At 63.5% G+C, this 25,897-nt stretch overlaps 3 protein-coding genes across 3 annotated transcripts; 2 read left to right on the top strand and 1 right to left on the bottom strand.

Annotated features, from left to right (window-relative positions):
- Positions 1-1,016: 1,016 nt before the first annotated feature.
- Positions 1,017-2,569, top strand: PTX4 (pentraxin 4; the record flags this gene model as incomplete). The annotated part of the gene is made up of 2 exons (XM_084271239.1): positions 1,017-1,145; positions 1,256-2,569. The coding sequence occupies 2 exons, from the start codon at positions 1,017-1,019 to the stop codon at positions 2,567-2,569; spliced, it is 1,443 nt and encodes a 480-aa protein (XP_084127365.1).
- Positions 2,570-2,785: 216 nt separating this feature from the next.
- CLCN7 (chloride voltage-gated channel 7) lies at positions 2,786-22,871 on the top strand (the record flags this gene model as incomplete). The annotated part of the gene is made up of 26 exons (XM_084271238.1): positions 2,786-3,076; positions 3,118-3,291; positions 9,583-9,654; positions 10,766-10,837; positions 10,967-11,032; positions 11,778-11,910; positions 12,145-12,254; positions 12,975-13,055; positions 13,436-13,498; positions 14,061-14,144; positions 14,306-14,399; positions 14,817-14,881; positions 15,251-15,367; positions 16,521-16,575; positions 17,043-17,103; positions 17,700-17,838; positions 18,103-18,196; positions 19,364-19,533; positions 19,846-19,897; positions 20,207-20,334; positions 20,493-20,578; positions 20,698-20,830; positions 20,934-20,993; positions 21,328-21,504; positions 21,617-21,697; positions 21,818-22,871. 26 exons carry the CDS (start codon positions 2,786-2,788, stop codon positions 21,902-21,904), a joined length of 2,745 nt encoding a protein of 914 aa, XP_084127364.1. The 3' UTR covers positions 21,905-22,871.
- Positions 22,872-23,540: 669 nt separating this feature from the next.
- On the bottom strand, positions 23,541-25,628 carry PERCC1 (proline and glutamate rich with coiled coil 1). The gene is made up of 2 exons (XM_084271007.1): positions 25,575-25,628; positions 23,541-24,412 (listed from the first exon to the last, which is right to left on the bottom strand). The coding sequence occupies exons 1-2, from the start codon at positions 25,598-25,600 to the stop codon at positions 23,677-23,679; spliced, it is 762 nt and encodes a 253-aa protein (XP_084127133.1). The 5' UTR covers positions 25,601-25,628; the 3' UTR covers positions 23,541-23,676.
- Positions 25,629-25,897: the final 269 nt, after the last annotated feature.

Genomic DNA, 25,897 nt, shown 5'->3' with positions numbered 1-25,897 from the left:
AGCTGCTGTGGCACTGCTGGCAATGGCAGTAGGCTCCTAATGCAGGAGAGGAGCTCTGTGGAGAAGGACCCGGGGTCCTGGTGGGTGACAGGGTGGCCATGAGCCAGCAGTGTGCCCTGGGGGCTGAGAGAGACAATGGGATCCTGGGGGGCATCCGGAGGAGTGTGGCCAGCAGGTCACAGGAGGGGATCCTCCCCCTCTGCTCTGCCCTGCTCAGGCCCCACCTGGAGTGTTGTGTCCAGTTCTGGGCTCCCTGGGATAGAAAAGACAGGGATCTCCTGGAGAGAGGCCAGAGGAGGCTATGGAGATGATGAAGGGCCTGGAGCATCTCCCCTGTGAGGAAAGGCTGAGTGAGCTGGGGCTGTTCAGCCTGGAGAAAAGAAGACTAAGGGGGGACCTGATTAATGTTTATCAATATCTGAAGGATGGGATGCAGGGGGAAATGGGCAGCCCCTTTTCAGTGTCTGTGGGGACAGGACAAGAGGCAATGGCTGCAAGTTGGAGCACAGGAAGTTCCACAGCAACATGGGGAAGAACTTTTCCCCAGGGAGGGTGAGGGAGCCCTGGGACAGGCTGCCCAGGGGGTGTGGAGTCTCCATCTCTGGAGAGATTCCAGCCCCATCTGGACGGCAACCTGTGCAATCTGTCCCAGGGACCCTGCTTTGGCAGGGGTTGGACCTGATGAGCTCTGGAGGTCCCTTCCAACCCCTGTGATTCTGTGATCCTGTGACTGTACTGATTGCACTGCCTGTCCTGCCCACCCTCTCCTGCTCCACCTCCAGAGTCGGGGTCGAGGTCCCCCCACCTTCCAAGAGCACAGTCTCCCTGCGCCTATCCCTGCCCAGTTCCTGCTCCATGTCTGGGGCCCGACACCCCCACAGAGTGTATGCCTGGGGGCTGTGAGGCTGCGAGCCCCGGGGCAGCGTGACGTGACGTGCCAAGCACAGCTGCAAATCCCATCACGGGCGGGGGCCGGGGCTGGCTCTGCTGTGCAGGCAGAAGGCGGCTGCGGCGCCATGGCGGGGACGGTGTTGCCCTTCTGTCTGGTCTTCGCAGCTGCCCAGTGGGGTGGCCTGGCCCAGGCTCCGGGGCCTGCAGCCCGCCCAGGCCCCCCAGTCCTGCGGCTTCAACGTCTGGAGAAGCAGGTGGGTGCCCGGAGTGGGGACATGGGGGGACACTCGTTGTTTCAGGCCGGGCAGCGGAGGCCCCGGTGTGAGGACCTGGGTTCACCCCACCTTGTCCTGCTCCCCTGCAGTTCCACCGGCTCCAGGAGGTGACGCTGAGCCATCTCCAGAGCATCGCCAAGAACTACAACATCTCCTACAACATAGACCAACGCTTCCAGGTGCTGGCAGAGCAGGCGGAGGTGGCTGCGGCCGCCCAGGCTGCCCTGGGTGCCGAGCTGGCCCGCCTGGCTGCCGCTGGCCGGCGGCTGCACCGCAGGCTGAAACGGCTGGAGGGGACAGTGGGTGCCCCGAGCCTGCTGCACTGCCCACTCCCCCAGCCACGGCGTGCATCAGGGGAGGCTGGCACCGAGCTGCATGGCCTGCCAGACGCTGTCCCGAGCCAGGGCAGCCAGCAGGAGCAGCCATGGGGCCAGGTGGCGCTCAACAGCCCCAGCACACGGCATCCAAAGGCCAGGCAACAACTGCAGCGGGAGGAAGAGCAGCGGCTGCCAGCTGATGCCAGGCTCGGTGAAGCGCCTGGGGAGGATGCGGAGCTCCCCTGTGATGCAGCACCAGGAGTCCAAGCTGCACTGGGTGACCCCACTATGACCATTGCCCCCCAGGAGCAGCCACTGGACCCTCAGCCACCAGAAGAGGGTAGGTCCAGGCCCCTCACCCTGGTACCCACCTCCCCAGCTTGCAACACTGGTGCCATCCTGTTCTTCCCCAACACCTCTGGCCAGCACGTGGCCATCCTGGGGCCAGGGCCACGCCAGGAGCTGCGGGCACTGTCAGTCTGTGCCTGGCTGGCCACCCCAGCCCCTGGCCTCGGTGCCCTCCTCTCCTACACCACGAAGGATGGCAGCAGCAAGCTGGCTGTGCACAGCCACAGAGGGGACCTCCTGGGCTCGGCACGCTTCAGCATTGGGGACGGAGAGTTTCGGGAGCTCCCAGTGACACGGCTGCTGGATGGGCAGTGGCACCACCTCTGCCTCATCTGGTCCTCTGGCCGGGGCCAGTACCGATTCTATGTGGACAGACGGCTGCTGGCCGCCGGCTCTGGGTTCCGGCAGGGGTATGGCATCCCCGCAGGTGGCTCGCTGGTGTTGGGCCGGGAGCGGGACCACGCTGGCGGGGCTCTTGGCAGCGCGGAAGCCTTTGCGGGGCACCTGGCCGGCGTAGCCCTCTGGAGCCGGGCTCTCCTCCCGGGGGAGGTGGCCGGCATGGCGAGCGGGCAGGGCCTGCCCCGCGGCCCCCTCCTCACGCTGTCCGATGCCTCCCTGCAGGGCGGGGCGCAGAGGGTGGCGTGTCCCCGGCCCCGGCACTGCCCGCGGGGGGCCCGGCGGCGGGAGGGGCGCCCAGCGCCCGGTTCTACTGCTGCCGCCGCGGTCCGGGCAGCGTGAGCGGCTCAGGCCGGGGGCTGGGGAGAGGAGATCGCGGTGGGCAGGGTACGGCGGCGGCGGGACCAGCCCTGCGGCCCGTCCCAACGCCGCGCGGCCCCGCCGTCCCCATTAAACTGCTCCCGAGAAGCTGCCTTGTCTGTTTCCGTCTCGCCGGCCACCGCGGCGCTGGGGGCGGCTCCGCGGAGCCCCCGCCGGGCCCGAGCCTGTAGCACGGGGATGGCCCGGAGGTGCCGCCCGGGGCCCGGGTGCCGCCCGGCCCGCGCCCGTGCCCCGCCGGAGGGGCCCCGCGGCCGGGCCCTGCCGTGCCGCCGCCGCGGGGAGTCTCGGCTGGAGCACGCGGGGCGCCCCGCGCAACTCACTCCCCGCCTGGGCAGCAGGAGCGGCGCCGGCTCCGGCCGCGCCCCGAACCCCGAGATCGGCGCCGGGGCCTCGCCGCCGGCCGGGGACTACAACTCCCGTGGTGCCCCGGGGGCGGCGTTGGGCCCCGCCGGCCGCCGTAGCGGTCACGTGAGGGCGGCGACCCGGCGGTCACATGACGGGCCGGTGAGGCGGGGGCCGGCGGAGTCGCGCCGTGGTCGCCCCGCATGGCCAACGTGGCCAAGAAGGTGTCGTGGTCCGGCCGCGGCTGCGACGAGGACGACGACGAGGAGGACGAGCGCGTGGGCGAGACCACCCCGCTGCTCAACGGCACCGGGCCCGGGGCGGCGGGTGGCGCCCGGCAGGTGGGTTCCGGCGCCCCGGGAAGGGGGTTCCGGTGCCGCCGGGGCGGTTCCGCTCTGTCCCGGGCCCCCCCCTCCGCCGAGAGACCGCCGGAGTGGGGCCGGGGCCGCGTCCGCGTCCCGTTCCTGCCGTAGCGTTTAACCGTGTTCGTGGCCGCGGGGCTGGGCGGGGAGCAGGGGGTTACCGGGACGGGGCTGGAACAGCTCCCCTATGGAGAGAGGCTGAGGGAGCTGGGCTGGTTCAGCCTGGAGAAGAGAAGGCTGTGGGGGGACCTCATTGCAGCCTTCCAGACCCTGAAGGGAGCAGAGAAACAGGAGGGGAATCAGCTTGTTAAAGGGCAGAGACTGGCAGGACAAGGGGGATGGAGTGAAGCTGGAGGAGGGAAGGGTGAGAGGAGAGATTGGGGGAAGTTCTTTGCAGAGAGAGTGGTGAGGGGCTGGAACAGGCTGCCCAGAGAGGGGGTGGGTGCCCCATCCCTGGGGGTGTTCAAGGCCAGGTTGGATGGGGCCCTGAGCAACCTTGTGTAGCTCCAGGCCTGGAGGTTGGTGTCCCTGCCTGTGGCAGGGGGTTGGAGCTCTGTGATCCTTGAGGTCCTTTCCAATCCAGACCATTCTCTGAGTCTATGATCGGTACCAGGGGCAGGCCTGGGCCTCTCCGGGCTTCCTCATGCAAGGGCAAGAGGGCCGGGTGCAGGGGGAAGCCGGGATGGAGCCGCAGCCAGGCACAGGGCTCTGAGCTCACTCGGTGGAAAACCTGAGCGCGGGGCTGACTCACGGCCTGGGGCCTCTCCGCAGGGCTGGGCCTGCCCGCTGCCCGCCTGGGCCCTGCCGCTGAGAGTGGGCACTGAGCAGGGGCCACGTCCTGCTCGCTGGGGCTCCTGGTCCCTCTCTTCCAACAATCGTGACTCTGCTGGAGAGCCAGGAGCCAGGGCCCTGACATGACATCTTCCAACCCCAGTGTGCTGATGGGCATTGCACCTCACACAGAGCTGCCCCAGCAGAGATGCCGAGCGGGACGTGCTGCGAACGCAGGGCGAGTCCTTGCTGGTTAATTTTGGGTAATTAACCAAAGAGGAAACTTGTCTGCGGCCTACGAGGAGGCCGCTGCTCGGGCGGCTTGCCCAGCCTGCTCTCCTCCTCGTGCCGCGCAGTGAGCCGGAGCGCCGGGTGGGAGAGGGGCTGCCCGCCCCTGGTGACCAGCCTGAATGTCTTGTGGGGAGTTTGCTGGGGGACCCCAGTTTGATGAATCGGGGTGGTGCCCCGTTAGCGGGGACCGAGCGTGATTCTGTGCCGCCCTGTTCCCGGGCAGGTTGGAACAGCAGGCTAATTAGAGGGAAAGGCAGGGCTCGTTAGGCTGGAAGCGCTGAGCATGGCGCTGCAGGAGCAGGCTGTGGTGGCTGGAAGGAGTCGCTGGTGCCGTTGTAGCTGCTCTGGTGTGAAAGTAACACCGATCTTCCCAGCCTGTACAGCCCACCGCGGGCGTGTGCAGCCCACCGCGGGCGTGTGCAGCCCACCGCGGGTGTGTACAGCCCACCGCGGGGGTGTGTGTGCAGCCCACCGTGTGTGTGTGCAGCCTACTGCGGGTGTGTGTGTACAGCCCACGGCGGGTGTGTACGGCCCACGGCGGGTGTGTACGGCCCACGGCGGGTGTGTGTACAGCCCACCGTGTGTGTGTGTACAGCCCACGGCGGGTGTGTGCGGCCCACGGCGGGTGTGTGTACAGCCCACGGCGGGTGTGTGCAGCCCACCGTGTGTGTGTGCGGCCCACCGCGGGTGTGTACAGCCCACGGCGGGTGTGCGCAGCCCACCGCGGGTGTTTACACCACACAGCATCTCTAAAGGCCACGTGGTGAGTTCTGCAGGTCTGGGGGGTGTTAAAAGAGGGATTAACCAGCTCTCAGGGCTGTGGTTAGGACAAGGTTCTCCTGGTGGGGTGGGTTGTCACCGTGGTGCTGAGGTTGCCTCCTGGGCAGACCCTCCTCCCCCTCAGATGGTGCTTTCACCTCTCTGCTGTGTAGCCTCACGGACTGAAAAGTGAAGGTGGGACAGCAAGGAGCCTGTAGCTGCTTGGCCCACGTGAGACTCATACTGGGGTCGTGGTAACACGATAAAAATGCCCCTGATGGAGCTTCTTCCCTTTCTCATGGGCTCGTGGAGTGGAAATGAAAGTGATCTTCAAGTGGCAGAAGGAAACGGGTCTTTAGCTCCCTGGCTGACTGTGGCCAGACTGAGATCAAGCTCTCAGGGCCAGGAGGTGAGGAGGAGCCGTGACAGTAGAGGGGCTGTGCCTGGTCTGCTGTGCTTTTGGAGTCAGCTGTCTGCTGACAGAGCCTTTGGCCTCTCACCCAAACGTTCTGCCGTCCAGTATTTTAAGGAGTGAGTGGCTGCGCCTTGTGTCTGAGCATCACACCCACCTGTGGGCTGCCCCTCTCCACACGTGTAGGTTCCCAGGCTGGAAAGTGGCTGGAGTTTGGCTGGAGCAGCCCAGCCCCACTGCCAGGGCTTTATTTTTTAAAAACAGTGCCTCTCCTTTGCTCTTTGCTGAGGATGAGCTCCACGTTTGTACCACAACGCAGTGGGATTGGTGTCACACCTCTCTCTGTTCTGGAGGGGGCCTGGACCAGGATGGGAGGTGGGCAGGGGGCCACTGAACTGAGGCCCAGGCTGTTCCTGGTGGGCTGGGTGTCACATGAGGCTGGGTGGCAATGCTGGAGAGCTGCCACGCTTGCTGCAGTAGGAAAATCGAGGTAGGGGAGGGCGTTCTCCTGGGGAAGGGTGAAAAAGAGAAGGCTGCTGGGCTGAGCCCTGGTTCCCAGTGGCTGGGCTGCAGGTCCTGTGTCCCCTGGTGAGGGGCAATGAGGGGCTGGGAGCAGGATCAAAGCCAGTGGGGATACCCCAGGGAGAGTCCAGGTGCTTTCTCCCAACTCGTGGACCTGGAGGTGAGGAGCTTTCTTCTCTCCTGGGTGGCTTTTGGGGATGATTGGGGTGGGCTTCACACAGCCACTGTGCTTGTGTGTCAGAGGGCCCATGACACAGCCCAAAGCTGTTCTGCCCACCCGAGCAGGGACTGGGGGCTCCTTGGCAGAGCACCCTGGGGCTGGGAGCGCTCTGGGGTCTGGAAATCCTCTTCCTTCCCTCACCCTCCTCCTGCAGTACCGCTGCAGGCTCCCGAGGCGATCTGTGCTGCGGGCTTTATCTCACTGATAACAGAAAGCCAGATGCTCCCAGCTCGTTAGCGAGCAGCAGAGCGGTGAGAAGGGAGAGCGCAGGGGGTGGGGGGGTGATGTCCTGTGGGGGAGCAGCCTCGGTGGCAGCAGCTGAGGAGCAGGGTCAGGCACTGCCTGTTTGTGGTTTCTCCATGGCAGTGGCTGAGGTGGATCCTGAGTCGCTGTCTCGGAGCGGTGCTGGCGTGGGCAGCAGCGTGCTGAGGGGCAGGGGGCCTTGGGGTGCCTCTCGTTCAGCCCCTGCCAAGAGCAGATCCCTGGGAGCAGGTCACTCGTGGCCACATCCCGTGCGAGTGGGGTCTCTGGGGACGGCAATCCCGCGCCCTCTCTGGCCCCAGGTTCAGGGCATCGCCACCCTGGGGGGAAACACTTGGCTCCTGCATGGAAGCAGAAGTTCCCTCGCTGCAACTTGGCCTCTGCTGCTTGTCCTGTCCGTGCAGAGCTTCGAGGAGAGCCCAGCTCCATGATCCCCATAGCCTCTTGCTGTGGACCAGTGTGTCAAGGTCACCTGCCAGCTGTTCTCCTCTGTCATGCCGTGTCCTCCAGCCCCTCTCTGTCTTCCTGGATTCACTCCAGCATTTCTGTGCCTTTCTGGTCACGGGGAGCCCAGAGCAGACATCAGCTGGAGGGGTGCTGGGATCCCTTCCCTGGACCTTCTGGCTGGGGTCTCCTGGAGCTGGTGGAGCATCCCCACTGCAGTGAGTGCCACTGACTCCTCCCCAGCTCCTGCACTGGCCTCGCTGCAAAGCTGCTTTCTACCCTGTCTTGCATGCAGGGCTTTCTGTTTGCTGCTGTCCAACTTAGAGGGCCTCCCTGCAGCTGGTGAGGTCCCTGCCCAGAGCAGCCCTGCCCACAGAGGCGTTCAGAAGCATCAGTCTAGAGCAAGGCTCCAGGCATCTCTGCAGAGCTCAAAATGGGTGAGGAGTGAACTTCAGCCATCTGAACAGGGTGACTGCTGAGGGCTGGGTGCTGCCACTGCTCACAGGGGCCAGCTCTGCTGCCCCAAGAGCCGCCCCTGGGACGGGACAGCCCTTAATCCCTCTGCATCCCTTGGGTTTTGGCAACAGTGCCCATTGTATGCAGTTAATTGTACCATGGTCACGCCAACAAATACGTCCCTCAGCAGCTGGCTTAGCTGGAGCTTGAAAAGTGTCCAGAGGAGGGAAGGGCTGCCCATGTGCTTGGTGAGCCCTGAGCCACGCACAAATAACCTTCTGTCTTGGCTCCTGGCTGCCAGCATCCCTGCTGCCCCTCTTACAGAAGATGGGTGCTGATGGAAGGTCCTGCCGGGACGTGATGCCCGTGCTGGGTGAGGTGGGAGCCAGCCCTTCGCTGTGCCCACCTGGATGCTTCCTGTGGGGGGAATATTAAATGGTGCTGCTTGCCTAACGGGGTTCAGATTCAATTGCAGCTCCTTTCCCTTCATCTGAGCCTGTGTCCTGCTGCTGCCTGACCCGTTGTGTTTCTGAAGGCACCAAACCAGTGTCTGGAAAGGGCTGCACGGAGCGTGTTGTGCTCAGTCCCTCCTGTGGGCTCAGGCTGCTGCGGGCAGAAAGGCCTCAAAGAAGGTCTGGGAAGCTGGGGCAAAACCCTCCTGTGGGTCAGGGAGTGAATGAGAACGTGGAACAGATGGAGAAATGGGAAAATAGGTCAGGCTGCAAACACAAAGGGATATTCTTCATCTGCAGGGCCGTGCGCAGCTCCCAGCCGCTCTGCCCCACGCGTTCCAGACGGGATCCGTGGGGATTAAAGCTCCATCAGGGATTTGCCAGGCTGACATGCCAGGGCCCCGCTGTTCCTCACCAGCCCTCTTTTATTCTCCAGCCTGGGGCAGGGTGAAGCTCTGGGTGGGAAGAGCTTAACCTTGAGAAAGGGTGTTTGGACCCTGCTTAGTGCCAGTGCTGCTGGCAGCGTCGTGCATACCCGTGTTTCACAAGGGCAGAGGGGTGATGGCAGCTCACCTGCTTCTGCCAGATCCCCTCATGGTACTGCCTGGCCAGCAGCTGGCTGGGCTGCAGCCCAAGCCCTGCCAGGGCCAGGTGCCCCAAATAGCCTGAAAAGTCCCATGTTACACAACTGCCCTGCCAGTAACAAGGCGGAGCGATCACCAGCGAAAGGAGAACCTGCTCCCCATGTTCAGGCTGGAGAAGAGAAGGCTGTGGGGGGGACCAGTCCCTGAAGGGAGCAGAGAAACAGGAGGGGAAGCAACTTTTTAAAAGGGTAGACAATGGCAGGACAAGGGGGAATGGATTAAAACTAAAGGAAGGAAGGTTCAGATTAGATATTAGGGAGAAGTTTTTTACAGAGAGAGTGGTGAGGGGCTGGAACAGGCTGCCCAGAGAGGGGTGGATGCCCCGTCCCTGGGGGTGTTCAAGGCCAGGTTGGATGGGGTCCTGGGCAACCTTGTGTAGCTCCAAGCCTGGAGGTTGGTGTCCCTGCCTGTGGCAGGGGGTTGGAGCTCTGTGATCCTTGAGGTCCCTTCCAACCCAGACCAGTCTGTGATTCTATGATTCCCATCATCACCCTGGGGCTGGCTCAGAGAGGCAGCAGTGTCCCCAGACACTCCCTGGGCCACCCCTTGTCCCTGGCCAGGTGTGAGGACCAGCCCTGGCAGGTCTTGGTGTGACCATAGAGATGGCACTCTGTCCCTCCTGGCTCTGAGGGAGTGTGGAACGTGCTGCTCAGCACGGGCTTGCTGGCTGCACGCTTTGCTGCGTCAGGGTGCTGCGCTCCCCAGCCAAAGGCTGCGGGCAGCTCGTGCTGAGTGCCCATCCCAGATGAGCTGGAGCGGGCCGGCACTTTCCCTGGGAAGAGGCAGCTCTGCCAGCTGACAGGTTGGAGCTGCATGCCCAGCCCCTGGCAGAGAGCTGCTGCCCTGTGCTCCCTCAGGGGCAGCGGGTCCTGTCTCCTCTGTGTGCCTTTCCATGGGTGGGTGCTGCGCTCGGGGGGCTCTGGTGGTGGGCGGGCAGGCAGAGCTCTGTGAGGAGGCACAGCATGAGCCTGGCCCTTCCTCCTGCCAAGGCTTGTGGCGCATCCAGGAGCTTGACCCCCTTCTCCCATCTCTCCTCAGCTCGCTTCCTCCTCCTTCCTGCGCATCGGGCAGCTGAGCAATGTGGACCTCAATGAGGACGTCCGTGAGCTGGTGAGGAGCTGGAAAGGGGCACCCCCAGCTCATATCCCGCTTGGGCCTGATGCTTCCCTGGCGCTGGGTGACCTCGGGGCGCAGGCAGCTGGCTGCCCCTCTCCCTGCACTGTAGTTGCTTCCTCTCTGTGGCAGTGCTGGCCGGAGGACATTGGGCACCGCGGTCCCCTGTGTCCCTCTGGGCAGCAGCACCAACCCACTGGCATGGGAACCGCCCTCCCAAGGGAGCGAGCGGGGGGTCGGGTGGCGTGGGAAGAGATTTCTCTCTTGCTGTGGGAACTCCAAGCTGCTTCTCTTGTCTGCTGCCCAGCTCAGTGCAAGGCAAGGGAGGGGGGTGTATGATGGGCAGCAGCCAGGGGAGGGTATCTCAGCCCTGGGCAGTCAGCAGCAAAGGGGGCATCTCATAAAAACTCTCAGGTCTGAAGTTATTCCTGCTCCAGGTTTTTCTTCCCCTGATGCTCCTGCCTCAGCTTCAGAGCTGCAGGAAGAGCAAGCAGGAATAAGACTTTTGCTAAATGTTTCTTGTGGAAGTCTTAAACTGGGAAGGAGTAGGTCTGAATCCAGTGCCTCAGAGGAAAGGCTGGGCTGGCTTTGGCCAGAGCTGTACCGTGGGGCTGGGAAAGGGTGTCTGGTGCTGCTGCCCTGGGGGTAGATGTCCTAGTTTGGGGCTGGGAACAGCTTGCATGGTCAGAAGCATTTGGGAAAGAGAATTTGGTTTCTTCCCCAAAAAACATGGGTCTGCTTGAAATAGCTCCTGGCTTGTTGCCGAGGGTGTTTCGTGCTGAGGTGGAAGGCTGTCCTCTGCCAGAGCTGCTGGGGGTGGTGCTGGATCAAGGGTGCAGCATGGTACCTGGCTGGACAAAGCCTCCACCTGCCTGGGACAGAGAGGGGATGGGCGATGGCGTTTGCCTGAGGCTCATCCCAGCTGCCCTCAGCCCCCCACACCCACCTGCTGGTGGAAGTTCATGGCAGAGCCTGTGCAGGGCTGGGGTCTCTGCAGCCCTCCCTGCCTCTCTGGAGCATGGAAACCAGCATCACACCAGTAGTTATGTGGCAGGGGGTGGGTTGGACTCGGACCTGGCCCTACTAACCTGTGCATCGTGTCCCACAGGAGACAGAGCTCCCACGGCCGCATCCCAACGAGATTCCCCACAATGAGAAGCTCCTGTCACTCAAGTATGAGGTAAGCACCCATCTCCATCTTGGCTCTGCCCTCAGATGCAGCAGGTGAGATGTGTGGGGTGAGGGCTTGTGGCTGCCCAGCTTGGGGAGCTGAGGAAGATGGTAGCGGCATCTCTCTTTCCTGATCTAGAGCCTGGACTATGACAACAGTGAAAACCAGCTGTTCCTGGAGGAGGAGAGGAGGATAAACCACACGGTGAGTCTGGCTGTGACCTGCTTGCCCACTGTCCCTGCAGCTGGGATGGCTCAGGGAAGGTGTCACCCCCCCTACCCGGCTGCTCGGGGCTCCCCCACTCTAGGGAAGGTCGTGCTAGAGCCAGGGAGGGTTTGTGGGCACTGACCAGCTTGTGACAAGCTGTAAAACCTCATGAGGAAGGACCCAGCGTAGGGTGGTTTCAATGAGAGCTGGCCTGAGTGTGTCTGTGCTGGGCAGTGCAGGCAGGTCCCTGAGCAGAGGGACTCCTTAGCCACGTGAAGCATCTCCCTGGGGGCTGTGGGGAGTCGGGAGGGCGGTGGGGAGTCAGGACTGCAGCGGGAAGCCTAGCAGGAGGGAGGCAGGTGAGCTGGAAAAGCCCTCCTGCTGTCTGGGATCCCACAGAGGAGCAGGGGCACTGCCTTTCAATAAGGGAATTCCATGGCTCAGCCAGTGTTGGATCCTCTCTGGGCAGTTCTCCTCAGGGTCTGTGGCCTGGGGGTTGGCGTGTGTCCCCCGGCCGATGCAGGCAGGGGCCGGGCTGGGTGGCAGCAGGGTCTGATGGCTGGGTGGCAGCAGGGTCTGATGGCTGGGTGGCAGCGGGGTCTGATGGCTGGGTGGCAGCGGGGTCTGATGGCTGGGTGGCAGCAGGGTCTGATGGCTGGGTGGCAGCAGGGTCTGATGGCTGGGTGGCAGCGGGGTCTGATGGCTGGGTGGCAGCAGGGTCTGATGGCTGGCTGTCCCTCAGGCTTTCCGGACAGTGGAGATCAAGCGCTGGGTCATCTGTGCCATGATTGGCATCCTCACCGGCCTCGTCGCCTGCTTCATCGACATCGTGGTGGAGAACCTGGCTGGGCTGAAGTACCGGGTGGTGAAGGGCAGTATCCTCCCAGGGGGCTGTGGGATCCCTGCAGCGCTTCCTCACCTGGGTTTGGTGGCACAGACCCCACTGCTGGGTGCCTGGCTGCTCTGCGGGGCTGAGCTGTGGCTGGGTACTGCCAGAGAGGAGGAGGCTCCTCACAGCCACCCTGAGCATATGGGATCTGCAATGCTTTGTTGTGGTGGGAGGGATGGTACCCAACTGATGCTGGCTTTTCCTTGAGCTGCTTCCCCAGACATCGACAAGTTCACGGAGAAAGGAGGCCTGTCTTTCTCCCTGCTGCTCTGGGCCACCCTGAACGCCAGCGTGGTGATGGTGGGCTCCGTGATCGTTGCTTTCATAGAGGTGGGTGTTTGGAAGCAGCCTGGGTGGGTAAACCCCATGCCTCCTGCACTGGCAGGAGCAGGATTGTGCCCAGAAAAATGTGTGAATCTGTGTAAAAGCAGACATCTTTGTGCCAGGTTGGCACTTGGCAGCCCTGGCTCCTTGGTACAGGTCCAGCTGTGCTGCTGAGCTTCCCTGGGTTGTCAGACCTGTGGGATGCGCCACCTTTCCCCAGCAGCCTGGGCCAGAGGTGTGCTCCAGCCCTGGGTGCTAGTGCAGCTCTTGCCAGTGCTGTCCCTGGCTCAGCTGAGGCAGATGTGAGTGCCCCAAAGATCAGGCTGGTTGGGTGCCTTGGGACACGCTCGGGAGGACAAGACAGAGCCAGGGGCAGGGTATGGCCAGGATGGGACAATGGCTGCGCACTGGATACGTTGAGTGCAGCTTTGCCCTTGCTCTTCCTGGCCTACAAGCGTGAGCTGCCTGCAGCACTGGACATCTAGCCATGGCACAGTGGTGGGGATGCCTTGTGTCCCCTCAGGACCCAGCCAGCACCTTCTCCCTCTGCATTTGCCCTTAGGGGCAGTGGGTGCCTCCCTCAAGCCTAAAGCAGGCTTCGGCTGCATCTCTGTCTCTCCCCGGGGCTGTGCTTGGTGTGCCCCATGCTGATGGACAAGGGGAAAGTGGCCATCCTACCCCCATCTAGTACGTGGCAGCCACTAACGCTCTCCCTGCTCCCTGCAGCCCGTCGCAGCCGGCAGTGGCATTCCCCAGATCAAATGTTATCTCAACGGCGTGAAGATCCCGCATGTCGTCCGCCTCAAGGTAGGAAGTGGGATGTGGTGAGGTGGTGCCTGCTGCCTGGGATGGGGCCCCTTCCACCAGGCTGGCCCCAACGTCTTGTGTCCTCATGGGGTGGTCCCAACCTGTGCTGGGGAGCTGGCACGAGCTCCCAGCCACCCTGCTCGCTGCCCGGCGCCATGGCTGTTCTGCCCTGGGACCGGCAGCTGGCACTGAGGAGTGTGGTGTTGGGTCACTTTGTTGCTCTGGCTAAGAAGAGCATTGGCCAACTCCATTACCACAACAGGGGGCTGAGAATCATGAGTTCCCCAGGCTCCCACGACTGCCTGGGTCTGTGTCCCCTGTGGCTGCCATGGCTGTGCTCCTCGTGTGACGTGCTGTGCCCTCTCCCCTCTGTTTTGCAGACCCTGGTGATCAAAGTCTGCGGGGTCATCCTCTCAGTGGTTGGCGGCCTGGCTGTTGGGAAGGTGATGCACACAAACTGTTCTTCTCTGGCACGCTGCTGGCACGTTGTTACAGGCTCCTGGCATGAGGGCTGCAGCCCACCATGGGCCTGGGCCTGGGGATGGGGCGCTGGGGGCTCTGCTGTGACTTCCCAGTTTTATTCCCTGCTCCGCTGGCCAAGGTGACCAGCACAGCCAGGTTTGGGCACCGCTGGGGCACATGGTGCCACTGCACCAGCCTGCGTGTGGCTGGGCTGAGGGCAGGAGAGCAGCATCCTCCATCCCTCAGTCACCCAGCCAGCGTGAGGTGTGGCAGAACTGGCTGCCCATTGGTCCTTTCCAGCTTGCCATGGTGGAAGGCTGGCAAGGGCCCCGCTGTGCCCCGACTGGAGGGAGTGCTGCTGAGAATGGGAGCTGGCCCAGGGAGCTGCCTGACAGGGTGGAGATCACAGTGGGGGGAAATGGGGAGGTTCCTGGAGGGAATTCCCCCCAGCCAGCTTCTCCAGGGCCATGATGTGGGTGGTGAGCAGCATTCAGCCATCCCCAACTCTCCCCGCTCCGGCCTGACCCTGCTTTCCGCCTGTAGGAAGGACCTATGATTCACTCTGGAGCTGTGATTGCCGCCGGGATCTCCCAGGGAAGATCCACCTCTTTAAAGCGAGACTTCAAGGTCAGTGCTGAGGGCTGAGGGGCTGCGGGGCCGGTGTCCCTCCTGTGCCCAACCCCTGCCCTGGCTTGGGGCCACCTGGCATGGGGGGGGATGTGCCCTGCATCCCCCCCAAACTCCTGCCTCTGGCCAGCCCTAAGCCTGCCTCCATTGCCACGTTTCAGATCTTCGAGTACTTCCGCAGAGACACGGAAAAGAGGGACTTTGTCTCGGCTGGGGCTGCTGCTGGTGTCTCAGCTGCCTTTGGTGCCCCTGTGGGTACGTGTCTGGGCTCTGAGGGCACTCTCTGATGCTGAGTGGTGCCTGTGTGTTGCATGTCATCAGGAGGTCGCTTCTGTTTGTGCAGAGCAGCTGCTGGGGCCCATGCAGAGCGCTGCGGGTGCCCAGCCTGCTCTGAGCCGTCCTGCCATGCCACACAGGCCTTGGGAAGCAAGGAGGGGGGGGTCACCTCTCTTGGATCCCAAATGTTGCCTTCTTGGGTGGAAGAGGGCACTGGAAGGGTTGTGATGTGATGAGTCCGTCACTGCTGGGCTGGTGGGCTTGCTGGTGCAAGGCTGGGGTGTGTGAGGCGTGGGGCACGGGTGCTGGGGTGAATTTGGGTGCCACGGCTGGTGCTGTGAGCCAGGGGGTGTGGTGTGAGGCCCACGTGAAGGTGCCTGTGCCTTGCCTTCACAGGGGGTGTTCTCTTCAGCTTGGAGGAAGGGGCTTCCTTCTGGAACCAGTTCCTGACGTGGCGAATAGTAAGTGCTGGGAGGTGGGAGCAGTGCAGAGGGGGCTGCCAGCCCCGTGTGAGGCGTTGCCTTTCCCAGGGCCGTCCCTGCCCCAGCCAGCAGCCGAGCCCGGCACAGCCCAGGGCCCACAGCCCAGGGCCCACAGCCCAGCTCCTCTCTTGCAACCTGCTCCTTGGGGGCTGGAGATGGGCCTGGCTGAGCTCCAACCTGCTGCCAACTCCTTTCCAAGGGGAGGCTGCCCAGAGCCCTGCCAAAGGGAAGGGAAGGGAAGGCAGCCTCGTGTCCTGCTCCGCCACGGGTACTGAGCCGTGCTCAGGGGTGGAATGGTGAGGACTGGGGCTGTGGGTGCCTGGCAGTGATGTCTGCATCTCCTTCCAGTTCTTTGCCTCCATGATCTCTACGTTCACTCTGAACTCCGTCCTGAGCGTTTACCACGGTAATGCTTGGGACCTCTCCAGCCCTGGGCTCATCAACTTTGGGAGGTTTGATAATGAGGTATGGCACAGATATTCCCTGGGCAGGGCTCTGTTTAGGGGGGTTGGGGCCACTGGTTTGTCTTAAAACAGGGCTCAGTGCTGGGCCGCTCCTGTTTGACATCTGTGGTGATGGTCTGGATGAGGGGATCAAGCACACCCTCAGTAACTGGCCCATGACATGAAGCTGGGTGGTGTAGATCTGCTTGAGGGCAGGGAGGCTCTACAGAGGGACCTGGGTAGGGGGATTGTTGGGCCAGAGACAGTGGCAAGAGCTTCAGCAGGGCCAAGCACCGGGTCCAGCACTTCAGCCCTGGCAGGGCTGCAGGCCTGGGGCAGCAAGGCACCTGGGGATGGCATTCAGCTCAATGTGAGCAGGCAGTGTGCCCAGGGGGGACCAGAGGGCAAGCAGCACCCTGGCCTGGTCAGGGCCAGGGGCCAGCAGGGCTGGGGAGGTGGCCTTGCCCTGTGCTCAGCCCCAGTGAGGCCACAGCTTGGTGCAGTTCTGGGTGCCACGGTCCGGGTGCTGGGCAGGGTGCAGGGAAGGGCAGCGGGAGCTGATTGGGGTCTGGAGAACAGGTCTCATGAAGGGTGGCTGAGGGAGCTGGGCTGTTCACCTGAGGAAGAGGAGGCTGAGGGGAGGAGATCTCATCACTCTGTAGAGCTCCCTGAAAGGAGGGTGTAGTGAGGTAGGGGTGGCCTCTTCTCCCTAATAGCTGGTGACAGGACAAGAGGGAACAGGTTCAAGTTGCACCAGGGGAGGTTTGGAATGGATCTCAGGAAAAAGATCTTCACCAAAAGAGTGGTCAGGCCTTGGGACAGGCTGCCCAGGGGGTGTCACCATCCCTGGAGCCATTCCAAAAATGGGTAGATGTGGGGCTCTGGGAGGTGCTTTAGAGGTTACAGCGATGTAGGCCTGACAGTTGGACTTGGTCTTGTCTTTCCCAACCTTGATTCCGGGATTCTGCCACCCAGGGGCTGAGGCAGGCACTGCCCCAGCAGGGAGAGGGGTCTGCCCAGGTCCCAGCTCCACCAGTGCAGCAGGAGGTGTTCCTGCAGCCACTGCTGGGTCTGGGGGCTGCGGGGTGTCCAGGGCAGAGCCCCAGCAGACGGGGGATGCTGTGGGGCTGCAGCTGGGCCAGGAGATCTGAAACCCATTTCTTTCTTGCTTGCAGAAAATGGGATACACAATCCAGGAAATTCCTATCTTCATCTTCATGGGGGTGGTTGGTAAGAGCACTGCTCGTTCTGCTCACTTGGAATAATTTCCACTGTTCCCTGTCAGGGTCTAAAGAGCTTTGGGATCCCGTTTCCTAGGGAAGAGTGGGAAATCCATTACACTCTGGAGCAGAAGCTGCTTGTGGGGCTTTACGTAGGGGTGAGAGCTGGGTCCCAGCCCAACCTCCACCCTTGCAGCCATGTGAGACCCTTTAACCCAAGTACCTGAAGTCCTTGAGCGGGGCTGGCGTGCTGCAGGTGCAGGAAGCCACCCACTTTCAAGGGAGCAGCCTGTATCCATGTGGAACAGGCCAGCTGTGATGCTGGTTCCTGGCTCCTGGTGCCGGGGGTGGTGTCCCTGTGTCCCAGGGCTGCCGGTCTTGCTGGGTGGGTTATGTCCATGTAGGTTCCTCATGTCCTGGGCAGCCACTGGAGTGCTGGGACCTGCATGCTGAGCCTTCCCACGCTTGCATTTGCAGGTGGGATCCTCGGGGCCCTGTTCAACGCACTCAATTACTGGCTGACGATGTTCCGCATCAGGTGAGAGCTCGTGGGTGCTGAGGGGATGTCTGGCACCTTCTGTGCTCCCTCAGAGCAAGGCTGTAACCTCGAGCAGCAGCAGCCCCAGAGCTGGGAGACAAAGATGCCCTGTGCCTCTCACTGCCTGCAGCGGAGGCCGTGACCTGCAGCCTCCCACCTCTGCTCCGACCCTTTGAAGTCACTACAAGTGTTTTAGAAGCATTTAGACCCTTTAGTGCTACCCAAGAAGTCCGACCGCTGTGCAGACCCAGCTGGTCTGTGCTTTGGGAGGTGCTGAAGCCACTGGGACCTGGGGGGCAAGGGGGCAGAGCCAGTGCTTGTCACCTGCCTCTCGCAGCCCGGGGCTGGCCGGTGAGGGGCCACCAGCCTGTCTGCAGGGTCTGTGCCCGGCTTCATGCTGGGGGTGAGCAGGTCCACTGCAGCTGGGTGGGCAGAGCGGAGCCTGTTTTGCTTGGGGACAGTGATCCAGAGCAGCCCAGCCCGGATGGGCTCTGGGGAGGCAGCCAGCAAGGCCACGTGCCCTGCGCTGTGCGGTGCTGTGTGGTGTCCCACTAGCACCCCTCCGTACCACCGCCTCTGCTCCCCTCCCTTCACAGGTACATCCACCGGCCCTGCCTGCAGGTGCTCGAGGCCATGCTGGTGGCAGCAGTGACAGCAACTGTGGGCTTTGTCATGATTTACTGCTCACGGGACTGCCAGCCCATCCAGGGGAGCACGGTGGCGTATCCCCTGCAGGTAGGAAGGGCTGGAGAGCAGCCCCCTGGGTGAGGGGTGGGGCCCCCCTGAGCCTGGCTGGAGGCAGAGGCTGAGCAGGGAATGAGTCCCTGCTGGGTTTTGTGGTGCTGGACCTCGCTGGGCACCCTCTGCCCCAGGCAGAGCTGGAGGCCTGCCTGTGGCATTGGCACGCTCGCTTCCCAGAGCCGGAGCCACCGGCACACGTCCCACTGAGCCCAGCAGCCTTCCCTGCCACATGCAACCGGCTCCCTTTTTCTCCTCCAGCTCTTCTGTGCAGATGGAGAGTACAACTCCATGGCCACTGCCTTCTTCAACACACCCGAGAAGAGCGTTGTCAGCCTCTTCCATGACCCTCCAGGTCTGTGCTCCCGTGGGCAGGTCCTTGGTTGGATACGTGTGTAGCGGGGCCATCCCGTTCCCTCACTGCCTGTGGGATAAGGCAGGGAGAGAGGGGTGCTCAGGGTGACTCCACAAGGGCACAGTGGTGTCTGGCATCCAGCACAGCACCATGCCCATTCTGTTCCTTTCCTGGGGTGCTGGGAGGAGAGGGGGCAGGTCAGCACCTGCGCATGGCTAAAGGGCTGTGGTCTCTGGATGAGGACCTGGTGAGAGTGTGTCTGACCCTCGCTGCCCAGCTGGAGACTCCTGGAAACCCCCCATGGGCTGTTTCCTCCCCTCTGGTGCCCCGGTGACTCCCTTCTGGGCAGGAGGCAGAGTTGGGGTTCATGTGAGAAGCGCCCTTTGGCTCCCAGACTCTGGCTCCCGTTTCCCCTGGACCCAGTGTAGTGACAGCGTCCCTCTGCCTCCCTTGTGCCCAGCTCCAGGCCCCCAGCGCAGGGGGTGCAGCTTGGCCACATGAAGCTGAGTGACGACTGTCCCGTGTCCCAGGGCTGTGATGGGGTCCCCCAGCTCAGGGCTTCAGCCCCTTCTCCATGATGGAGAGGTTGCAGAGTGCTTGTTCAAACTAGACCAAGCTTCTCAGCCACCCTGAAACAGCTGCGGGCCGAGTGCTGGGGAGAGCAGAGCCCGTGCCGTGGGGCAGCCTGGGAGTGGCCAGAGCAGCTGTGGGAGCTGCGGGATGGAAGGGGCTCTGCAGGGCCTCCCAAAACTGGTGGTAGGACCCTGTGTCCTTCTGACCTCATCCTCCAGGGCTGCTGGTCCCTCGGGGCTTTGGCATTCTGCACACTGCCTTGCAGGAGGCTGGGAACCATGGGGCTGGGAGGGTACAGGTCACAGAGGGTCGTGAGATGGAGGGAGTGTGTGAGCTGGCCTCAGTGGGACCGGAGGGCTGGGGGATGGCTCAGGGGCCTGTGAGGGTGCAGGAACAGCCTAGAGCATTGATTTGTGAGGCTTGTGCTGCCAGGGAGGGTGTTGGGAGGGAGGTAAGACACGAAGAGAGGGACTCGCACTGCTGGGAGTGTGCCATGGGGCCACTGCTGCCTGGTGTCCCATAGCTGCAGCCCATCACCGTGTCCTCTGGGCTGCGGGACCCCCACTGACTCTCCCCCTTCTCCCTGTGCTCCAGGCTCCTACAACCCCATGACACTGGGCATGTTCACACTGATGTATTTCTTCCTGGCCTGCTGGACCTACGGCCTCACAGTGTCCGCAGGGGTCTTCATCCCCTCCCTGCTCATCGGCGCTGCCTGGGGGAGACTCTTCGGCATCTCCCTGTCCTACCTGACCAAAGGCTCGGTGAGTCCTCAGTGGGAAGGGGCACTGGCCAGGGCCAAGCTGTGGCACCCAGCCCTTCCCTGCACTGGGCAGGCTGAAAATGCAGGTGGCAGCTGCCTAGGAGCAGTCTGGAGGGGGTTGGCTCCTCAGCCCAGGACTTCCTGAGCTAGATCTGGGCGCTCCCATGTCCTGACAGAGCCCTGCCAGCAGCTGGGCTGTACAGGCAGCCTCAGGTTCCCCTTCACGCTTTAGGAGGGGGTTTGGGGGCCAGGGTGCTGCTCACTGCTCCTGGAGCCAGCAGCTGACTTGGCCCCTTCTCTCTCCTGTGCTCAGATCTGGGCTGACCCAGGGAAGTACGCCCTGATGGGAGCTGCTGCGCAGCTAGGTGAGTTCCCTGTGGCAGAGCCTTAGCCCCCTCCTGCTCGTGGCAGAGCGAAGGGGGCACAAGGAGAAAGCCCTCACTCCTTCCCTGGCACAGCTCCTTCCCCAGCTGACACCCAGCCTGGCTGTCAGCGTCCCCATAACCCTGCTACACGTGGGCAGCGCTGCCGAAGGCTGGGCTCACCTGGGGCACCCCTGCCTGTGTGGGCAGTCCTGGATCATCATGCAGAAACTCGGGGGTCCCCAGTGTTTTGCTCACCCCGTTGTTTCCCTGCCCCTCTGAGCCCCCAAACCCTTTGGGTACCCTTTGCAGGTGGGATAGTGCGGATGACGCTGAGTCTCACAGTCATCATGATGGAGGCGACAGGCAACGTCACGTATGGTTTCCCCATCATGCTGGTGCTGATGACAGCAAAGATCGTGGGAGACTATTTTGTGGAGGTGAGGCCACTGTGTGCTCACCAGGACCTGGCAAGAGGCTGTGGGTCAGGGCTGGGGAGCTGAGGCAGGCATGTGCTCCCTCTGAGGGGAGCTGCTGCCTGGCTGCACCCCTTGGCACCTCACCAAGGCTTCTCCCACCGGCTCTGCACTCTCTGCAGGGGCTGTACGACATGCACATCCAGCTCCAGAGCGTGCCCTTCCTGCACTGGGAGGCCCCAGTGACATCCCACTCCCTCACAGCCAGGTAGGTGGGCTGGGAGCCACTTGCCACTCCCGAGGCAGTGGCATGTGGGGCAGAGGGGTTTTGGGGGTTATTTGGGGTGTGCTGCCGTGGGGCTGTTTCACACCAAGCCCTGTCCACAGGGAGGTCATGAGCACTCCTGTCACCTGCCTCCGGAGGATCGAGCGTGTTGGCACGGTTGTGGACATCCTCAGCGACACCTCTTCCAACCACAATGGCTTCCCCGTGGTGGAGAGCAACCCCGATGCCACCCAGGTGGGCTGGGTGCTGCCCAGGGGGTGCAGCTGGGGGCTGGCCTTGGCATGGGACCCTTGCCTTCCCTTCCCAGCCCTGGCTCATGTACAGTGCTCTGTCGCAGGTGGCCGGGCTGCGGGGTCTGATCCTGCGTTCCCAGCTCATCGTCCTGCTGAAGCACAAGGTGGGTGATGCTGTATGGAGACTGTTCGGGCCATGTTTGCACCCCACTGCCCATCCCACTGCTGCCTCAGGGCCCTCGGCTGCTTGCTGGGCTCAGGAGGAACTGAGGGTCCACCAGCTCCCCCAAGCTGTCTGTGGGGATGGCTGGGCCATGCTGGGGTTACCCTAGCATCATCCACCATCCACTCAGGGCTTCCAAACCCTGGGCAAAAGGGAGTTGGGGTGGGGACTGTTCTGCAAATAGTCCATCTGACCCCTGCTCCTGCTTCTTCCCTCCCTGCCTTCGGTGCCTGTTGGCACTGCAGGCCGATCCTGACGGTCTCCTTCCTCCCAAGGTTTTTGTGGAAAGAGCCAACCTGAGCCTGGTGCAGCGGCGACTGAAGCTGAAGGATTTTCGGGATGCCTACCCCCGCTTCCCTCCCATCCAGTCCATCCACGTCTCCCAGGATGAGCGCGAGTGCATGATCGACCTCAGCGAGTTCATGAACCCCTCACCCTACACTGTGCCACAGGTAACAGCCAGGGCCCCTCTGCACCCTGGCATCCAGGGAGCCGGTCACCCCAGCATCGTGGGTGGGCGGTGGGTGCCAGGCAGGGCTGTGCAGCTCTGCTCTGCCTTGGCAGGAGGCGTCTCTCCCCCGGGTCTTCAAGCTCTTCCGAGCTCTGGGACTGCGGCACTTGGTAGTCGTGGACAATCGCAATGAGGTGAGTCCCTGCCTGCCCTGTGCGGGCAGCCTGGGCTCCTGAGGGCAAGGGGGTGACGCTGCCCTTGTCTCTGGATCCCTCACCCCAGCGTGGGGCTGTGCCCTGTCCCTTTCCCGGCAGGTGGTGGGCATGGTCACCCGCAAGGACCTCGCCAGGTACCGGCTGGGGAAGGAAGGCCTGGAGGAGCTCTCCCTGGCACAGACATGACGTGGTGCCGCCCTGCAGAGATGTGCCCCAGCCCCTTAGAGCTGGGGCCCCCCCTTTTGTGGGAGGCAGGGAAAGGACTGGGCCACCCTGTGCAGGCATGGCGGTGCCCAGAGCACCAGCACGGCTGTGCTGCCCTGGCTCTCCTGCCCATTGCTGCCTTCCCATGTCTGCTGCCTCCTCTTCTCCTCCTCCCTTCCTCCGCTTCCCTAGGGGATTGAAGCACAACCTGAGCTTCGTTCGGGCTTGGTGTGGCCTGTCCTGAGGGCTGGGTGAGGGCTGGAGCGTGCCAGGGAGCAGAAGTGCCCTGCTGAGCTGGGCACTATTCTCTGCCTGCCCTCCCTTGGCTCCAGCTGTCCAGGATGCTTCTGTGCTCCAGCCATTGCAGCAAGGCCTGGGGGGGAGCTGGGGGGATGGGGTGGGGCTCCCCACTGCTCCCGGGGCCCCCTGCTCCCGCTGTGTCGGGCTGAGCCTTGGGGCAGGCTCCCACAGCTCCAGATGGAGGAGGGGGCCATGCCCTGCTCGGCCATGCAATAAATGGGCTCCCGTGGTTCGGTAGCTGGTGCCTCTTGCTCTTTCTTGGCTCCTTTGGCTGCTTCTCCCCAGCCTGCATTGGGGGAGACACTCCTGGGGTTCTGGGGAGGGAGGGGGAGGGCAGAGCTGCCTCCTCCACCACTCCTGCCCCTCTGCCAGCATCGCTGCTGCTTCTCCCCTCCAGCCATGCTGGGCTCTGCAGTCACCCTACCTGCATTTCAGCACTTGCTGTGGCTTGGCCTGGTGCTTCCCCACCCCCCAAAAAACCCACCACCAGCACCCCCTGGCTGTACTGCCTTGGGTACGGAGGAAGGCTCTGGCCCTGGCACCTCAGCTCTCCCCTCTGCCCCCACCCCTGCCCCTCACCTTGGCTCACTCCTCACTGGGGCCTGGGGGGCCTTGCAGCACCGAGATGCTGTGCTGGAATAAAGCTCTTTGTACGTTTGGTGTGGGGCTGCCCCTCTCTTCCTTCCCTGCTTCCCCTGGCTCAGCGCCATGTCTCTCAGCGTCGCCCCGGGGCCGAGCTGTGGGGCTGGGAGGGCATGAGCCTTGGGGGGAAGCTGGGCCCCCCCCACCTTCCTCATCCATGGGCCAAGCCTGGAGCACCCGAGGCAGCGGGCAGCTGCCCCTGCCCCACTGCTTTTCCCCTTTCAAGGCCAACAAAGAGCCCTTGCAGCGCCAGGAATGCCTCCCCTGGGCCCTGGTAACGGGGCTGTGGGCTCTGGTGGGAGCCCGGGCTGGCGGCAGGGCCTGCGGGTCAGCCCTGCTCTCCCACGCGGCTCCGGTTCCCCAGCAGCGCCGTGGGGCAGGGGAGCCGTGGGGTGCAGTGGGTCCCTGCTGGGTGTTGGCAGCCGAGTGCTTTATGGGGCCCCGCATCGCCCTTTGCCCCGGCGCAGCTGAGATAAGGGGATGGGATCCACTGACTTGGGCCGCAGAGTAAACACGCGCTGCTGGCTCCCGCCGGCGCTGCGCTCCCCTCCTCGCTCTTCCTGCTGCCGGGGAAGCCGGCGGCCCCCCGAGAGCCACACTGAGCTGCAACCCTTTGTCACCAGCAGCAGGGACAGCAGGGCGGGTGGCAAAGGACACTGCACACGCTGGCGCCTGGCAAGAGCCATTTATTCACTCGTCCCAGTGCCAGCCTTGACCTGGCTGCTCCAAGGGCCCCGGCACCGGCACCGCCGGGTTTGTCATTAACTGGGTGGCGCGTGGCGGGGCTGGGGGCCCCCGGCAATGTGGTGGGGTCACAGCCCAGCAAAGGGCTCGGCCTCCAGCCCCGGGCGGCCCGGCTCCAGCAGCAGCTCCCGCCCTGCTCCTGGCAGCTCCAGCCCCGGCTCCACCGTCCAGTTGGCCAGGAGGTCGCTGAAATCAGGGGTGCTGGTGTGGAGGAGGCCAGCGGGGCCGGGGCCTGGCTCCCTCCAGAAGGAAGGCGGCAGCTTCCTGCGGTGCATGGGGGTGATGTGGCCATACTTCCTCTCCAGCCGCTGCGTCTTGCTGCCGGCTGCCTGGCGCGGCTGGCACCGGTGCACGCCATACTCAAAGAGCTCGGCCAGAGGCCCCAGCCTGTGCGTGGCCCCGTGGCTGCCCTGTGGTGCCACGTCCTCGGGCCGGGCCTCAACGTGCCAGGGTGAGCCGCAGTCCTCGGGCACGCCATGGCTGCTGGCAGCCTCCTCCGGGCCCCGCCGCCCGAAGTACCGCTGGATGTCACAGCTGATGAGCTCCGAAAACTTGAGGAGCCGCAGGGTGGTCTCGGCAGTGCTGGGGATGGCCAGCTCCATCCCCGTGCTCTCCTCTGCCACCTCCTCCTCGTCTTCCTCCTCGTCCTCCTCCTCCTCGGATACGTCGGGGAAGTCAGGCTCGGGGCGCGTGGGCAGCAGCAGGCTGTGCGGGAAGGGCGAGGGCAGCCGCAGCTCGGCCAGGGGCCGGATGACACCTGCAGCCATGTCAGCACGCGGAGGAGCCCCAGAGCCTGGACTCACCCTGTGGGCAGGGACATGGGGTGAGGGTGGCACGCAGCCCAGCACCCCCTGACCCACTGCCTGGCAGCGGGGCCGTGCCATGTCACGCTGTGCCAGAGTGGGGCTGCAGGGTCGCAAGGGTGTCCCTCCCCCACAAGCCGTGGGGCAATGGGCACGTCCCCCCTGAGCCATGGGATGCGAGGCAGGGGAGACCTTCCCCCCCAAGTCATGGGATGTGGGACAGCAGGGACATCCCAACCGAGCCGTGAGTGGTGGGGGATGTCATTCCCCCAAGCCATGGGACGTGGGGCAGTGGGAACATCCTCACCAAACCCCAGGACATCAGGCAGCACAGATGTCCCCCCTGAGCCATGGGATGTGGGGCAGTGGGGACATCCCCCCCAAGCCCTGGAATATGGGACAATGGGAATGTCCTCTCACAGCACCTAGGGCAGCAGGGATGGAATGTCCTCACTGATTGGTGGGACATGGAGCAGCAGGGACGTCCCCAACAAACCACAGGATATCGGGCAGCAGGGATGTCCCACTGAGCCATGGGGCTGTGGGACAGCCCCCAGAGCTGTGGGGCAGTGGGATGTTCCCCCCGCCCTGGGTTGAGCCCGTGACGTGCCAAGCCCTGTGTCCTGCCCACACAATGGACCGGGTCTCCCTGAGACAGGATGAGCCTGGCCCCTTCCCTGCACCGTCCCACAGGGCTCCTGCCTTGGCTGGGTCTCATGGAGCAGGATGAGACCCTCCCATAGTTGGTGCTCCCCATGTCCCGGGGCACCAGCCCTGCCTTGCTGCTGGGCATCTGTGGCCATGAGCCTGGGACTGTCGTTGCCCCAGCCCCAGCTCCAGGAGGGTCTTGGGGCAGGGACAAATCCTGCTCCTGCCAAGCCAAGCATGGCACTGAGTCCCACAATCAGTCTGCTGTCCCTAGGGTCACCATGCATCCCCCTTAGTGCTGTCCCACCACAGGACCCCCGCTCCTCCTTCCGTGCCACCCCCAGGCAGGCTGTGGGGGTGCTCAGCCTCCCGGGATACTGCACACCTCCGGGATGCAGGGAGAGAGGCTCAGGGCCAGCCCAGTGACAGAGCTGGCCTGTCCCACAGCCAACCTGAGCTGGAGAAGCCCCCCAGGTGCAGGTGGGCAGCGCCCAGGGCCGCGGCTCGGCACTCACCTTGGCGCTGCAGCCTGGCCATGCATAGGCTCCCGCGCCGCTCCCCCGCGCCGTCCCTCCACCTGGGCCTGAAGTATTTATAGCGGAGCGGCGAGCTGACGGCTGGCAAATATTTGGTAGCTGTATTGTAATAGTAGACTCGGTAAACAGAGCCGGGGTTTGCTTTAGCACCCAGCAACGGGAGAGCGGCGCGGGGAGGGACGCGGGGGCGGAAGGCAGGGCTCACCTTAATGGTTCACTAGCCAGGGGATTCTCAAGTGTTGTTCCTGTAAATTCACCTATTAAATCGGCAGCCCCAGCTGCCCAACTGCCCGCGCACTCGT

The sequence above is a fragment of the Gallinula chloropus genome (assembly GCF_964237585.1).
Source record: "Gallinula chloropus genome assembly, chromosome: 15".
Classification (NCBI taxonomy): Eukaryota; Metazoa; Chordata; class Aves; order Gruiformes; family Rallidae; genus Gallinula; species Gallinula chloropus.
Note: the sequence above shows the minus strand (reverse complement) of the source record. Positions and strands in the feature narration are given on the sequence as shown.